General features: G+C 34.2%; 1 protein-coding gene across 2 annotated transcripts in view; it reads left to right on the top strand.

Annotated features, from left to right (window-relative positions):
• The window catches only part of GK (glycerol kinase), a 33,189-nt gene that overhangs the window by 6,438 nt on the left and 13,700 nt on the right, over positions 1 to 13,051 (top strand). The window contains exons 2-13 of one of the 2 annotated variants that reach the window (XM_054384028.1): positions 801 to 874; positions 1,523 to 1,629; positions 2,187 to 2,264; positions 3,564 to 3,643; positions 4,620 to 4,757; positions 5,243 to 5,352; positions 5,924 to 5,990; positions 7,046 to 7,063; positions 8,016 to 8,051; positions 8,645 to 8,712; positions 10,450 to 10,492; positions 11,120 to 11,200. In XM_054384028.1, the coding sequence (XP_054240003.1) occupies positions 801 to 874; positions 1,523 to 1,629; positions 2,187 to 2,264; positions 3,564 to 3,643; positions 4,620 to 4,757; positions 5,243 to 5,352; positions 5,924 to 5,990; positions 7,046 to 7,063; positions 8,016 to 8,051; positions 8,645 to 8,712; positions 10,450 to 10,492; positions 11,120 to 11,200 (900 nt within the window). The remainder of the gene's footprint in view (positions 1 to 800; positions 875 to 1,522; positions 1,630 to 2,186; positions 2,265 to 3,563; positions 3,644 to 4,619; positions 4,758 to 5,242; positions 5,353 to 5,923; positions 5,991 to 7,045; positions 7,064 to 8,015; positions 8,052 to 8,644; positions 8,713 to 10,449; positions 10,493 to 11,119; positions 11,201 to 13,051) is intronic. The other variant, XM_054384020.1, reaches the window with a different exon arrangement.

Genomic DNA, 13,051 nt, shown 5'->3' with positions numbered 1-13,051 from the left:
GTCAGTTACTCTGGATTACTTAGTGTACAATTAAGTTGGATGTTTTGCTGGGTGTCATCTTAACCTGGCCATAGTAGTTCACTTTTGGAAACAGGCCACTGACAGTTAATGCAGAACACTGTGTATTCTAGCCGAGCTCCTGTGGCAAGGCAGAGCCTCTAATTCCTGGCTCTTTAAGAACAGCCATTAGTGTAGTCCTCAGGATTCTCTGCTCTGCTGGTTTCTATTGTAGTATATCCAAATCTAAGTTAACTTTTCTTTTGCATGTGCTTCTCTTTCTTAATGTCTTGTGTTGCTGCAGTAAGGTCTGTATTTGTAGTTTGTTTTGAAAGAATCTGGGTTTTGCCTAGATGCTTTTTCTTTCTTCACAGTTTGTTCCCTCTTAAAATCACTCTTCCTAAAAGTGAGCTAACCTGAGAAAAGGCATAGCTCTGGCATTAGAATGTCAGAGCAGTAACTAAAGCATAACCAGCAGTGGGTATTTTAATGAGAGTTATGTGCTGAAATGCATCATTAGTTAAATTTATACAACCTCCATAATAAAAGATGTGGTTCTTTCCCAATCCATTGAGAAAAAACAGTTATAATTAACAGCAAAGCTGGCAAAAATATCCATTGCTTACCTTAATTACAAAAAATAATATATCTGAACCCAAATTATATGGATATTTGGGTCGTTGATAGAAAATTGCTATCAATTATCATGGAACGTTGTTTTTTCAAAAGAAAGAAAATATTCATTTATTGTTATTTAAATATCTGTGTTCATTTTAAAAATCAATTTTGTAATTTATTTGCAGGTTTTTAATGCAAAAACAGCAGAGCTCTTGAGCCACCACCAAGTTGAGATACAACAGAAATTCCCTAGAGAAGGGTAGGAGTTTTCTATGATGTTTTTATTTGTGTACATTTTGGTAGATCTTATGCATTTTTATCTATGAATGATCAAAACTGAAGTTAATTAATAATAATTAAGAATATGACACCCTGTATAAAAAAACTGTGAGGTAGGAAAAATGGCATAAACCCCCCTTACAGTGGGTGTCCAGTATGTGCTCCATGTTAGACAAACTAAAAATATTAGTATTTTACTCTGATCACACATTAACTTATTTAATTTTTTAACTTTAAAAGTTTAAATGAGACTTAAAGTCTCATTTGAAGTGGTAAAGCTGGTAATTTCTACAACAATTTTGTCATAGTCTTCAGCTTAGTCAATAGAAATTCCATAATTTGTTCTCTGAGGTGGTTTTTGTTTGTGTTTTTTTTTTTCTTAACTGATCTAGCACTTGCTGCCCAAGTCCTCTATATTGAATAAAACAAAACAAAATTCTTTGTTTTCTGCAGATGGTTTTATTGTGAAAATACATCTTACTGTCTTAAAAAGGTTTGGAATTCATTATGCTTTCTAGATATATAATGTGTAGGTGTGATTGGATAGAAATGCTTAGCTGGTCTTTCAGACTGTAATTTCTTTTTTTTCTAAATGTAATTTTTTTTTCTTTGCTGTTTATTATTAAAGATGGGTGGAACAAGATCCAAAGGAAATATTAAAGTCTGTCCATGAATGTGTGGAAAGGACCTGTGAGAAACTTCAGCAACTGAATATACCCATCGTTAACATCAAAGGTATTCATAGTACTGACACACTTCTGGTTGAGCCAGTCAGATTCTCTAATTTTTAAGTCAATAAATAGAAAGATAGCAGCATGTGCTGGGCTCAAATAAAATGTGAATTTGGAATTGAGAGCAACTTTTTGGGGAGGAATAATGAAGAAGTCCTTTGTGTATTAGCAACACAGAATCTACAAAGTAGACTTAACCTTGCAAAATCCCAGAGACAAGTGACAAATATAGAAATTCTGAAATTTAAATTAGGACTTCTTGGAAAAAGCTCCTTTATGTGTCAGTGTTGTTGCTGTCTCAGTTAGTGGTAGAAAAGAAAAGAAAAAAAAAAGATAAATTCAGAGCACATAGGTTAATCAGCAAAAGTTGAAGGATGAGTTTTTAGAAGTAATATTTCTAAACTATAAAATGAAACATATGGAAGCTTTTTATTTCCCATTTACTTTCCTCTCCTCCTTACCTGTTCCTCCCTCCTCTCGGCCTCTCCTTTCCTTCCCTCACCCCCAAAAGGGGAAAACAAACCTTCTGAAAAGGATACTTCTTTCTATTTTGTCCTGAAGCCATTGGAGTCAGCAATCAGAGAGAAACAACAGTGGTTTGGGACAAGACAACTGGAGAACCTCTTTATAATGCCATTGGTAACTACTATACTTTCTGAATATGTAATATCATAAAACATGTTGTAGAAAAATGATTTCCTAGTTTCCTCTGCAGATCTGGAACAGGGTAGATTTAAGTTAGGCATAAAGAGGAAATTTTTCGCAATGAGAGTGGACTTGATAATTCTGAAGTTCTTTTCCAACCTGGTTAATTCTGTGTGAATCTGTGTGATTCTGTGTAAAATACTGGAACAGGTATCCCACAGATGCGATGGAGACCCCGTCCATAGAGACATTCAAGGTCAAATCAGGGGTCCTGAGCAACCTGATCTAGTTGGAGATGTCCCTGCTCACTGCAGGGGGGTTGGACAGGACAACCTTCAAGGCTCCCTTCCAAGCCAATGCATTCCGTGCTTCTATGATCTCATTGTGGCCTAGCCTACTAAATTATTTGAATTTATATTTTTTATATCTCTGTGTTTGTATAAGCCACTGCAATTAAAAAAAAAACCACAACCCTATTATATTAAAATTACTACTTAATAAACTGATTAATGGGCATTTAACAAAAAGCAGTGTTCTTGAGGTGTTTTGTACATCCCTGATATGTAATGAAGATTTGATTTACACGCAATCACTTTTTTTTTTAATGAAGGATGTTACTAAATTTTCAAGATGTTTTTGATTCAAGTTTAAAGGAAACATGCGATAAGTAAGCTTAATGAATAATTTATGATTTTGAGATTTGTTTTTACTTTACCTTAGCTTTTCAGATTATGTCATCTGAGAAATGGTAATTGTCTAGATTTGCTCCTTTAGGTCATGTCAAATACCAGATCTAGTTTAGCATAGTAGCGCTGAAAAGCCAGGACTCTTCTATACTCAAATATTTGTTGTTAACAGACTTATCTTAAACGCAACTACCTTGATCACTCTGACAGCACTTTAGTTCAAAGTTTTTGTAGGATTAGTAAATAATCAATCCACCATTTGTTTTAACCTCTTAGTTTAATGACAGTCATCTGGTGTAAATAAAGTAGGATTAGTCATTTGCTTGTGCTCTGAGACAAGTATATATGTACTATTACGTGTAAAATACTGTTTGTTTTCTCAAATTGTTTATTTTTCTAAATCAAATGAGTTTATCTAACCATTTTTATGTTTTACAATAGTGCAGTTAAAATATAATGTCAATACACTATTCTTTCAGCTATGTGAAAAGCTAAGAATAAAAATAGGAATTTACTGGCAAGAGCTCTAGTTTTGTATAAGGAGCTTGTACGTATAACTTTTCATGTATTAAATGAGTTGGTCAGTTAATTTTGTTCATGTTCTTAGTATGGCTTGACCTGAGAACCCAGTCAACAGTTGAACGGCTTATTAAAAGAATTCCAGGAAAAAACAAAGCCTTTTTTAAGGTAAGGGGTATTCCAGAATATTTAAATGGTAGCTGAACTCTTATTGCTACAGTATATAATGTTTTGGATGTGTGTGATTTAAATTCCCCAAATCAAAACTAAGTCAGTTGTAGCTTCTATTCCCTCCTTATCTTCTCAAATAATAAAATACGTCCATAACAGCATGCAGCAATCTGACACTGGGAAATGTTTGTTTTCCCAAATTATGTGATTAGGACTCCTTACATACATCAACTAGGGAAGTTAAATGAGAAATCGCTAGTGAGACTTCATCATGTGCTATCTATCCAATGATAAGTAACCATCACACACAATAATTAAAAGCAAATAGAAAAAAACTGTCTGGAAAATAATTTATTGATGTGAAATGTATAATCCTTTCTTCCCTTACACCTTAATACTGAAATTAATTTCAATCGATCTCAGAAATGGAGAGATTTTAGAAAGAGCAAATTAATTATTTGTTTGCATACATACATATATTTATATTTATAAAATTTGGAAACTAAACACTTGCAAAAAATGTCATAATTCTTTGATTTATATTGTCATTATTTGTATATGGTTTTCCATAGATGGGAAATGAATGTCAAAAGTATATAACCCTTTTTGATTTTTAAGTTCTAGTAGAATACAAAGTGTATTTAAGTTCCAGTAGAATACAAATTCCACACTGTGTTGTACTGCTCATTTTTGTTGTCATATGGAGATAGCCTAGATAAGGCAGGACTTCTGCAAACAACTGTTTCCACGTTGGTGGTCTTTGACCTGTGTTTAGATCAGCTTTGATCTTTGTCCATTAATGCATTGGTCATTTTTTTTTAGACTTGTGCACTTGTTTAAATAATAAGCTTGTGTAATTTCTCTTGAGTTTTGATTCTTCAATTTTTACTTACTATCACCATTTTTATATAGAACTACAATATTCATGGCAAAGAGACTTCCATGGTTTGAAGTAATTTTTTTTATTTTACAGTTTAAGACTGGTCTTCCACTTAGCACTTATTTTAGTGCAGTGAAACTCCGATGGCTTTTGGATAATGTGGAAGAGATTAAGAAAGCAGTTGATGATGGAAGAGCTATGTTTGGGACTATTGATTCATGGCTTATATGGGTATGTATTTGTGAGTTTATTATCACTCTTTCTGAAATTAATTTCCATTTTGTGTAAATTTCTCTGCAAAGGGTCATGACATGTGATGTCCACTGATTACACAGTGATGTCAATACAAGTTAAAGAGATTTTATTAAAGAGATTTCATTAAAGATCCTTACAAGGAGCACTTTTACTGTGATTGCATCACTATAGTTTTTGTAGATGCTTATGGGTAGGTTGCTGTAAAATTTTGCTCATGCTTTTGGAAAAATCCTGAGCTTTAGAAATGTGTATTAGCCACCTTTGCAATATAAGAATCCAGGAGGTGCTGTTGTACCCTTATTCTCTCTCTCATGCCTTTTTTCCATTGTAACAAGTCTGCCTATTTACTTATTGTGGAAATACCAGACAGCCCAGTCATAAGCTGAAAGCTTTGAGTTTAGATTTTAAGAAAACCTGTTTTTTTTTTCTTGGAGACTACTGTTGATAATTTTTTTGTTCAGAGTTTGACAGGTGGAAAGAACGGAGGTGTTCACTGTACAGATGTAACCAATGCCAGCAGAACAATGTTGTTCAACATTCATTCCTTGGAATGGGATCCTGAGCTCTGCCAGTAAGCTCAGTTTTTCAGTAATACTGTTTTTTAAATAGATTCAATAAGTGATGTGTGAAGAAGCTAATTTAATAGTAAGAATCTATTATCTAGACTAAGATCAACCATTACTGTTGTGTTTACTATTAACATTAGGAATTAAGTAATTAGTTACAACCACGTGGATTAATTAAAAGTAGCAGATTTTTCTGTAGGTGGAAGAATGGTTCAGGAAAACAATGACATTTAATAGTTTCTTTATTCCTTAATCTAATTTTTAAGGCTGTTACAGTGATAGTGTCTCTATTTTCAATTGAAATTCATTAACAACAACATTATAAAGAGGAATGACTTCTCACATGAAAGAGTTGGACATGTCTTCAAAATACTAAAATATATGCTGTTTTATTCCATAATTCAGTGTCATATTTTGTAACAAGTGGAAAACCACAAAACGATGGATTAAAGCCTCAAAATCCAAATTCCTTTTATACTTTTTTCTTTACATCTTAGCTCTATTTAAGAAATAAATGCAATATGCTTTCTGATTTAATACTGACCATATATATCAATTATTCTGTATTGTGTTCAGGTTCTTTGATATTCCTATGGAAATACTTCCAAAAGTACGAAGCTCCTCTGAGATATATGGTCTGATGGTATGTTTTCTTTGTATGTGAAGTTAGTCTTGTGAAAATATAACTATATCAATATGGACTTGACAGAATTTCCATAGATTATGACTAATGGTTTTTTCTAGACCAGCATCATTTGATTTATGAAGTTGAGTATTCATTATTTTCCCTTTTAAGTGTCAAATAGGCAAATCAAGATGGGAAAACTTTCTGATAAGGATAAAAATTCAACTTTTTATTACATTTACTTGTTGATTTAGAAAATACCTGTCAGAATGCAATGTATAATCAGATTAAAAGAATGAGATTGCTGTTATTAGAGCACAATATTTTTGCTTCCTTGTACCACTAAAAAAAAAAGAGTTGCTATGGAAGTTTTCATGATCTAAGTAAGAAGACTGGACAAGACCCATTAATGTCTTATTTCCACATAACTGAGGGCAAGATCAGTTAGTTTCTGTGAGCTAGAAATTCACAATGACACCTTAGGTTGCCTTCTTTTTGAAAAATAAACTCTTCTTGTGGTGTATATTTATTTGCATAACAATCAGTAAAAAATATTTTGAAATACTGATGTCATTTTAATCGTACTGCTTTCAGTGCAGCTCTGAATATTACTTAGGAGTAAATCATTATTTGTTATGGGGATGAAACGTCAAGTTTACTTTGCTGCAGCACTAACTCTTCTGATACAGTGGCATCTAATTTATTAGCTTCAGAATGAGATAAACTGGATGTTGAAATTTTATGTTCTTATTCCTGGTAGTTTACCCTATTTTTTACTGAGAACATAGATGCATTTTGTAATTAAGACAAGTTATGAGGTTTTTATTTAACATACAACTCTAACTTGCCTGAAATGTTAAGTATTTTTATTAATCTCTTAATGGAGATGCCACTAGAAGTCCTTGCTGACTTTTATTAATTACTGTGAAGGTCAGATGAGAATGAGTTGTATTAAAACTGAATGAGTGAGGGAAATGGAAACTGAAGCAAAATACCTGGTCACTTTAAATGTGAACTTTTCTCTTCTTCTTTCCTTCCATTTTTTCCCTTTTTCTTCCTTTTGCTGACTCTAGAAAATCTGTCCTAGCCTGGTGAGTAGAGGCTGCCATTAGGCTGACAAACTATATCTCATCCATTCTGTTCAGATGCTGTGCATTTCCATTGGTTTAAGGATTAGCTAAAAGCAGAATTTCTAGACCAATAAATCTGGCAGGTATTTCCACATTTTAGATACTACAATTAGAGTTCATGCCAAAGTTGTTTCTAAAATGTAATAGTGATGTATGCTTTTGCTTTATTTTACAGGCTGTTGAATATTTCTTTTGATATTGAAGTTAAAAATATATTTTCTATCTCATTTTATAAATAAGAAAATAGACCATTCTGTCTAAAATATTCATTCTATTATATTCATTCTATTATAGTGAAACATAGTTAAGTTAGAAGTCAATTAAAATAAAATCAAAGAAACAAGAATCAGATTGGAAATGCACTTGCATGGCTTCACTGAAAATGTGTTTTCACAATTTCACAAACAATTTAAAGAAAAAAAATGTGAGACTAAGTTTCTTGTATTACAGGAATGCAACTGCAAAACAATGTGGTACTTTTTAGAAGAAAATCTATATGAGACTTTAAATGCTGTATCTTAAAATGGGGCATCTGTCTTTGCTTAGTGTGTCATCACAATCACTTTTTTTCCTAGCCACTGCCATTTTGCACTTTTGTGTTTTACACTTGACACTGACTGCACAGATTGCACTGAGCTGAACTTTTCTGTATGCTGTGTTTTCAACAAAATTTATGTTAAGAACTATTGAAGTGACATAAAATATACTTGTAAATTTCCTGCTCTCTACTTTTTAGTTTTTTAGGCATGAGCTGCATTAAGCTGAAGTCCAGTGTACACCTGACATGAACCATGTTACTTATGTGATCCTTCTTTGTTTTCCTTTGAGCATTACAAATTTGCATTACAAGTTGCTTTAAATTGTAGTCATGGAAAGCTAATTTCAAGCTTTTCTTTCTCTTTTTGCAAAACAGAAATCTGGAGCCTTGACAGGTGTACCAATTTCTGGGGTAAGTCCTACTTCAACTCAAATCTGGCATGAGAACCTGACACTGCATGAACATATTTCCACTAGAAAAAGCTTTAAGATGTGTGAATCCTGCTAGAAATTAAGCTGATGGCTTTCTATTTTATATTAAACATGAAGTAAACTTTTGAAGGTTAATTGACTGGATTCTTCATTATTAAGTTAAGGTCTGACTGTGGAAATAGAGCTGATGGCTTTAATGTATATGTGTAGTCCTATTGGAAACTCTAAGTAAATGAGGATCATTGAAAATGGAAGCAAGCTCTGGTTTATATATAAATCAGTATTTACATAATCCAGATATGTTGGGCAGATTCTCAGCATTTTCCAATACAACGAGCATAAAGTTAGTAAATTTTAATTTTAACTTTTTTAAGTTGTTTACCATAAGAAGCACCAAACATCTATTTTGCAGTTCTGACAGAGTAGTAAAAAGCACAGGTTGCCTGTATAGATGTGTCCTTCAGTTTCTTGCATGCTCCTAATAGATTATAGTTAAATACATCTGTTCATGTTCTTTTTTCATGCCTGTGATTCATGTATAGACATTGGCTAAAAAAAACCCTCTCTTTTCAGTGCTTGGGTGACCAGTCTGCTGCTCTTGTTGGGCAAATGTGTTTTCAAGATGGGCAGGCAAAAAATACGTAAGTTATTATGGAAGTTGTAAGATAAACACACTTGTTCTGGTTTGAATTTAGGTTGCATCCTCTTTCATGCTAATTGGCAAAACTTTGGTAGTTACCACATAACTACAGCTCTACCTTTCAAATATGTTGACCTACAAAGTAAACAGTGTCCTAACTTTTATATTAAATAGTGAAGATACTAAAGTTACATGGTTTGTGAGGTATATTTTGGGAAAAAAAAGTCACTGTGAGGAAGTATCTGGGTGACAGGAAGTTTTTAATTTTAAAGTTCTTCAAAGCATAGATTAAAACAGGGCATGTGAGTTAGATTGCATTTACCTCAATGACAAAAAACCCACAGCACTGCTGGATGGGAAACATTCGTTTCAGTTCTAGTGCTTAGTTTTGCTTCTGTGTCTAACTCAATGTGGAGGATTTTACATTTGTGTGTTGTCTTTTTTTCTATCTCTCAGCCACTTAGTGTCCTTTATTTGAAACAGCTTATCAGTTAAATCAGGCAACTGGTGTAATCAAACAGTTGAGAAGCTCTCTGCTTAAATAACTTACTGCTCCATTTACAACCATGTGCTTAACTGAGCATGTAAGTGCATACACAGTGTGGGACTTCCACAGGATTAACTACACATTAATCTATACTTGTTGCTAATTAACTTTCACTTTATTGTTTGTATTTCTTCACAAATGTAATGGTTAGTGGCCTTGTATTTTAGTAAAACAAACATGGTTCTAAGTAATACTGTCATGCAGTGTTTTTATATGAAATACTTTGGTAACACAAGAGACCTTTTAAACAAATCAGCTAAACAAAAAGGTGAAAACTAGAGCAGGGTAGATTGATGTTGGACATAAGGAGGAAGTTCTTCACCATCAGGGTAGTGAAGTGCTGCAACAGGTTGCCCAGAGAGGTGGTGGAGGCTCCATCCCTGGAGACATTCAAGGTCTGATTTGCTGGGGCCTGAGCGACCTGATCTAGTTAAAGATGTCCTTGCTCACTGCAGGGGGGTTGTACAAGATGACGTCTGAGGGTCCCTTCCAGCCAGATGCATTATATGATTCCAAGAGATTATTTTTTTAACTTTTTTGTATTATTGCTTCAACCTTTTTCTCTCCCAATATAATTTAAGACTATCTCAGTACTATTTTAAGCTATTCATTTTCAGGGTATTAAATGCTAAGGAACTCATAACTTCTTAGAATAAATTCGAGCGGATTGTATTTTGTAATCCTCGTATTAAACTGGGGCCTTGTGTGCTATGTGATCTTCAAAGAAGTAATGAGCCATTTTTAGAAATGTTTGAACTGAACCTGTTTAAAGAAAACATTCTACTTTGTGACAGGTAAAAAGTTCCTTAAATTTTGCCCTTTAAAAGCTTGAATTTGATATTGTGAAATACTTATTTTGTAAAGTAGCTTTCCTGTTCAGCTTAAACTGAAGTAGGCAAACACTGCCACCGAAGAGGAATTCAGACTTAGTTTTCAACCATATCTGCTCCTTGATTAAGTATTGTACAAGAAGTAGTTAGAGGGAGAGGTGTGGGACCAGATTTTTCAGCTGCAGGCTACATTTCAATCAACGTTTCCAGGATATTTTTATCATCAGTTAATGATAACGTAACCTTCAAGGGGCAAAAGTGGTGTCTCGATTCTCTACAGGGGAGTCATGTATTCATGAATTGCATTAACAGGTTATCCTTTGAATGTCCTGGGTTGAACTTTGCTTTGCTTTCATGCTAGGTATGGAACAGGTTGTTTCTTGCTCTGCAATACAGGTCAGAAGGTCAGTGGCATTTTTGAGTTATTCGCTTTTTGTTACATCTTTATTTAAGTTCTGGGTGCAACTATATATTAGCCTTTCTGAAGCTTATTAAAAACAGTTGTATTGTTAAAAATTAGAAAAAGTGCATCCTGAAATCTCTGAGAATAGAAAGTAGTAATTTGTCCGAAGTGTTTCAGTAAGACTCCATTTCCTAGCTCCTTAAGCCTCCAAAAAGAACTTTTCATAGCAAGTTTCTTGCTCTTTCCTTGTATAGGTTTCTTAACCTCAGCCAGAAGTGCTTTTGTCCTTGTTTTGGCTATTTTATTTCTTCCCGTCATTTTCTCCCATTGTTTCTTTGTATTTGTAGTTGAATAAATAATGCAAAGCTTTGGCTTCTTTCTCATTCACATGTCCTCCTAAAGGCACCCCATTCTTTGCTATGAGGAGGCTGGAGACATTTGAGGCAGCTTGTGGAAAAAAAACATTAACACCAGTGATCTGAGGGTTCTATCTTAAGTGTTTATGTAGAGTGACTGATAATTTACTTTGATAAAGCTTTCCATCTTGTATCGTGTTTATTACTATTTTTATTGAAGTATTTTCTGCCTCTGTTCATGCTCTAAATTATTTTCCCTTTTCTCCATTTAGTGTGTGTTTTCTGAGCATGGTCTTCTAACCACAATAGCTTACAAACTGGGCAGAGACAAACCTGTTTGTTATGCACTAGAGGTAAGTGCAGTCATTTCTTCCTTCTTGATATTGGTACATGTTCACATTTACTTCTGTTTTCTAGTATCCTTCTGTTATCTTCAGTTGCATGGAAGTCAAAATAGCTTTGTGTTATAACTTGCATGCCTCAAGGCTTATGTGTGGTTTTGGTTATCCTTATCTCCAATCTTTATCATGTAATCTGATAAAAATATTTCTATATTATATCAGTTATATTTTTAGATCATGATGCTAAAATGCTGAAACATTTTTTCTGTTACACAGTTTATCAAATCTTTAGTAAATGTTATTAATAAATAAACCCAAAACACTTATTCTAAAATTTGGGTTAGAAAAGAGGGGGGTTCTCCATACAGCTCTAAGAACATACAAATTCTGAAGAAAAATTAATTTTTGCTTTTAACTCCTGAGTTCATTTTTTAAAATCTCTTCTTCTGAAGCCCAGATCAGCTGAGCACCTATTTGGCACCAAAGCTTTGTTGGGAATAACAGAATGATTGATTATTCTTAGATCACGTTGGTTAGCAGACTTGATCTAATAGTTATTCTTAAAATATGCATAGTGAATTCTCTGCTGCTTTTGAGCTGCTAAAGAGCCTGTGTTTTCCATGTGGAACAGGAAAATACAACATGCAGTATTTTATATACTGTGAGAATAGTTTGTAGCTTACAGTACTTTAATAGGATGTGGAAGGCTCTGCTCTTTTCCTTTTCCTTCCTTAAGGAAAGTTGATCTGGTATTGGCCATGTTCTGACAAACTTTGGGGGGTTCATTTTGTGCATGTGTGAGAGGTTTATTTTTAATCTATGTTCTTCAAGCAAGAACTGGAGCTATCTTGAGAGTAATTTGTATTTCTGCATGCTCTAACGCATGCATGCGTGCTTTGCTTCTTCCAGGTAGAGTCATAGAGTCATAGAATGCATCAGGTAGGAAGGGACCCTCAAAGATTATCTTGTCTAACCTCCCTGCAGTCAGCAGAGACACTTCCAACTAGATCAGGACATCTCTAACTCTTTAATGATATTGAAGAAATGGCTTCACCAGAAGATGTTAATGGGCCTTTCTCCTGTATCCATTCGAGCAGCATCTACCATGCATTGTGGTTAAGGCACTTTTCAGAGAGACAAGAAATGTGGATTTAGCCTTTTCTTTTAACCAAACCCGTATCTTGCTACTGTAATAGTTAGCTGGTTAGAAAACATCCCTGCTTCTCCTTGGCAATGGTTTTGAATGAAAACACAATGCTGCTCCTGTTTTGTTTGAAGCTTAGTCTAGTAGACTTGACACTGACTTGTAAAGAATTCCTTTTGGACTTTGGGCTGAGGTGGAAGTCATGCCATTCATCTATGATACGATGGAGCGAGCCATTCAGGGCCATTTGTTGAGGCAGGAGAGCAATTTGGCTGGCAGATGGAAGTGCCAAAATTCTTTTGTCTGTCTGAAGATTTTAATTTAGACTCTAGACATAATCGGGTTTTATATTTTAAATCAAAGCCATGAAAGTCTTAATTTATCAGAAAAAGAAGGCTGAGGCTACCAAACTTCATAATTCTGTATTCAGCAGAAGACCTAAGTTAGAGAGACAAGACCACTGCTTAGGAAATGTCATGGTAACACCCTCTACCCAGAAAAAGTCATGCAATATACCTGTTTTCTACATGGAGCCTTTGTAAAAGGCTGCCATTTTTACACAGCAGTCCTCACCTGCCAAGAAATTTGTACTTTGGTTTGTGAGCATTCTGGAAGTGCTTTAAGCTGTAACTGTAAGCTTGCAATTGGAGGCTTCAGAAACCCCTCTTTTCCGGTCTTGTATAAAGGAGCACAAAGCTACCAAAATCCTAATGCCACTG

The sequence above is a fragment of the Indicator indicator genome, chromosome 1 (assembly GCF_027791375.1).
Source record: "Indicator indicator isolate 239-I01 chromosome 1, UM_Iind_1.1, whole genome shotgun sequence".
In the NCBI taxonomy this organism is placed as follows: Eukaryota; Metazoa; Chordata; class Aves; order Piciformes; family Indicatoridae; genus Indicator; species Indicator indicator.
Note: the sequence above shows the minus strand (reverse complement) of the source record. Positions and strands in the feature narration are given on the sequence as shown.